Source organism: Nannospalax galili, unplaced genomic scaffold (genome assembly GCF_000622305.1).
Source record: "Nannospalax galili isolate Female #2095 unplaced genomic scaffold, S.galili_v1.0 scaffold1225, whole genome shotgun sequence".
In the NCBI taxonomy this organism is placed as follows: Eukaryota; Metazoa; Chordata; class Mammalia; order Rodentia; family Spalacidae; genus Nannospalax; species Nannospalax galili.
The window spans coordinates 285,486-287,760 of record NW_008352717.1 but is presented as its reverse complement, the minus strand read 5'-3'; the positions used below and the strand labels follow the sequence as shown (position 1 = coordinate 287,760).

General features: G+C 51.8%; 1 protein-coding gene across 5 annotated transcripts in view; it reads right to left on the bottom strand.

The window, feature by feature from the left end:
- Miip (migration and invasion inhibitory protein) overlaps positions 1-2,265 on the bottom strand; it is an 8,754-nt gene extending 6,489 nt beyond the window's left edge. For 3 of the 5 annotated variants that reach the window (XM_029554492.1, XM_029554493.1, XM_029554494.1), the window contains exons 1-3: positions 1,553-2,265; positions 912-1,463; positions 453-537 (exon numbers count right to left, since the gene is read on the bottom strand). In XM_029554492.1, the coding sequence (XP_029410352.1) occupies positions 453-537; positions 912-1,463; positions 1,553-1,666 (751 nt within the window). In that variant the 5' untranslated portion in view covers positions 1,667-2,265. The remainder of the gene's footprint in view (positions 1-452; positions 538-911; positions 1,464-1,552) is intronic. The other 2 variants (XM_029554495.1, XM_008849942.3) reach the window with 2 other exon arrangements.
- Positions 2,266-2,275: the final 10 nt, after the last annotated feature.

Below are 2,275 nucleotides of genomic sequence, written 5' to 3'. Positions count from 1 at the left end.
TATAGACCAGGCTGGCCTTGAGCTCAGAGATCCACCTGCCTTTGCCTCCCAAGTGCTGGGATTAAAGGCATGCACCACCATGCCTGGCATAAAATAAGTTTTTAAAAGTAGAACAACAGGGGCTGGAGAGATGGCTCAGTGGTTAAGAGCACTGACTGCTCTTGCAGAGGACCCAGGTTCGGTTCCCAGCACCCACATGGTGGCTAAGAACCATCCTTAACTCCAGTTCCAGGGAAATCTGAAGCCTTCTTCTGACCACTGCAGCATTGCACGACACGAGTTCACTCACATACATGTAGGCAATACACTCATACACATAAAATAAAACCAATAAATAAAATTAGAAAGGAAAAAAACAAGTAAAACAACAAAACCAGAGCATTCCTAACTCACTGATTCAACAGAAGCATCATGTGTGCCCAAGCTGTGATCAGACCAACCCCATCCCTCACCTGCAATCCAATCGTAGCCCAGGTATGGCCAGAGGCGCCAGCTGCTCTCAGGCATCATCGACTCCTGGAAGAAGGTCACTCTGGGCTGTGGAGGGAGACCAGGAGGACAAGGGCTAGGTCAGCAGGCCTGACCCAGAGAAGGCCCCACTTCAGGGGAACAACAGGCTGCCTTGACTTAAACTCCAGTTTGGCCTCAGCCTCAGCTCAAAGCTCAGAAACAAGAAGTTAAGTTTCATCCAACTTTAAGTGTGGCTTTGAACACACCTGGGCTCCAAGCCTCAGTCTTCCCATCTGTACAACACATCATCTAAGAACTAAAAGCAATCACTGGACCCACAACACTAGACCTTCTAGAAGGCTCACCCTCTACAAAGGAGGCTTATCTAGGAGCACGTTTGTCACATAAGGAAACTGAGGCTCAAGGAAGCTCCCTATCAGTGGCTACCCAGTCTGACTTACCTTGGATGCCTTTCTTTGTCGTGACAGGGAAGACCTTAGGCCCTCTGTTTCCTGGGGCCCCAGATCTTTTGCTCCCCCTGAAGGCACAGGTTCCTTCAGACCTTCAATAGGTGGCGAGGGTGCTGAGTGGGGTCTCTGTCCACCCAGAGGCTCTGGGTGTTGGTATGTGACAGGTGGGAGAGAGTCCACACTGGAACTGGCCCTGCCACACCAGGATGTATCATGGGTGTTGCCTTGATGGCTGTCCAGTGGGTCGCACATATGACTTTTGTCCTGTGAGCTGGAGGCCCTGGAGGAGGTGGAGGAAGACTCTGGGAACGGTGGTGTCTTTAGGGAAGGTGTTGTCTCTGAGGAAGGTGGAGTCTCTGACTCGAAGTGGCAACTAGAATCCAGGTTTGACTGGAGAAGACAGGCGAGGTCACCCAAGTGGCCTCCTGGCCACTGCCCACTCACTGCAACCTGCTCTGGACACCAGGAATCTTGGTCTTTATCTTCCTCCAGCCTCAGCAGTGCCCCAGTCCTGTCTCTGCCTCCCAAGGCCTCAGTTTTACACTATCAGCGAAATAGGTACATTGGATAAGATGATCCTGGGTCTTGGGCATGGTCCTGTGAGGAGCCCCTCTTCAACCCTGGACACCCACCTTTGAGGCTGCCCTTGCCACAGACCGACGCACGGCATCCTGCCCAGCCCACAGCTGCCTCAGGAGCTCTAGATTGAGCCGCCGAAGCTGAGCAAGGTCTTTTGTCTCTGCCATCCTTGGGCCCGGGGGCTAGGCTGTCAGAGATGATCACAAGAGGTATTGAGGCTGGGATCCACCTGAAGTCAAAACAGCATGAGAGCTGGGTGTGATGGCATACACCTTTGATCCCAGCATGGGGTAGGGGCAGGGGAAGAGATAGAGGTAGTGAATCTCTGTGAGTTCCAGGCCAACCAGAGTTGGGAGGGTGCCCTGTGCCACAGGCCTGAATTCAAATCATTCCTGGGATTCTAGCTGTGCTGCCTCACTCGGGTTACTTAACCTCTCGGAGTCTCTTGTCCCAACCTCACCATGCTGTCATTAAGGCTAAACAAGGCAGTGCATATTAAACCCTCAGTACAGTGCCAGCTACAAAACCAGCACTCAATAAATGCCTATTACTACTAACCAGGCCAGGAGACTAACAGCCTTCCCTAAGTAATCTGATTTCTGGAGGACAGCGAGATGGCTCATTGGGTAAAGGTGCTTGTTACCAGCCTTGAGAATCTGAGTTCGACTCCCAGGACCCACATGGTGGAAGGTGAGAAGTGATTCCAAGTTGTCCTCTGACCTCCACACATGAGCCCTGGGATGAATGCATGACCACTCACACATGAATGAATGTTA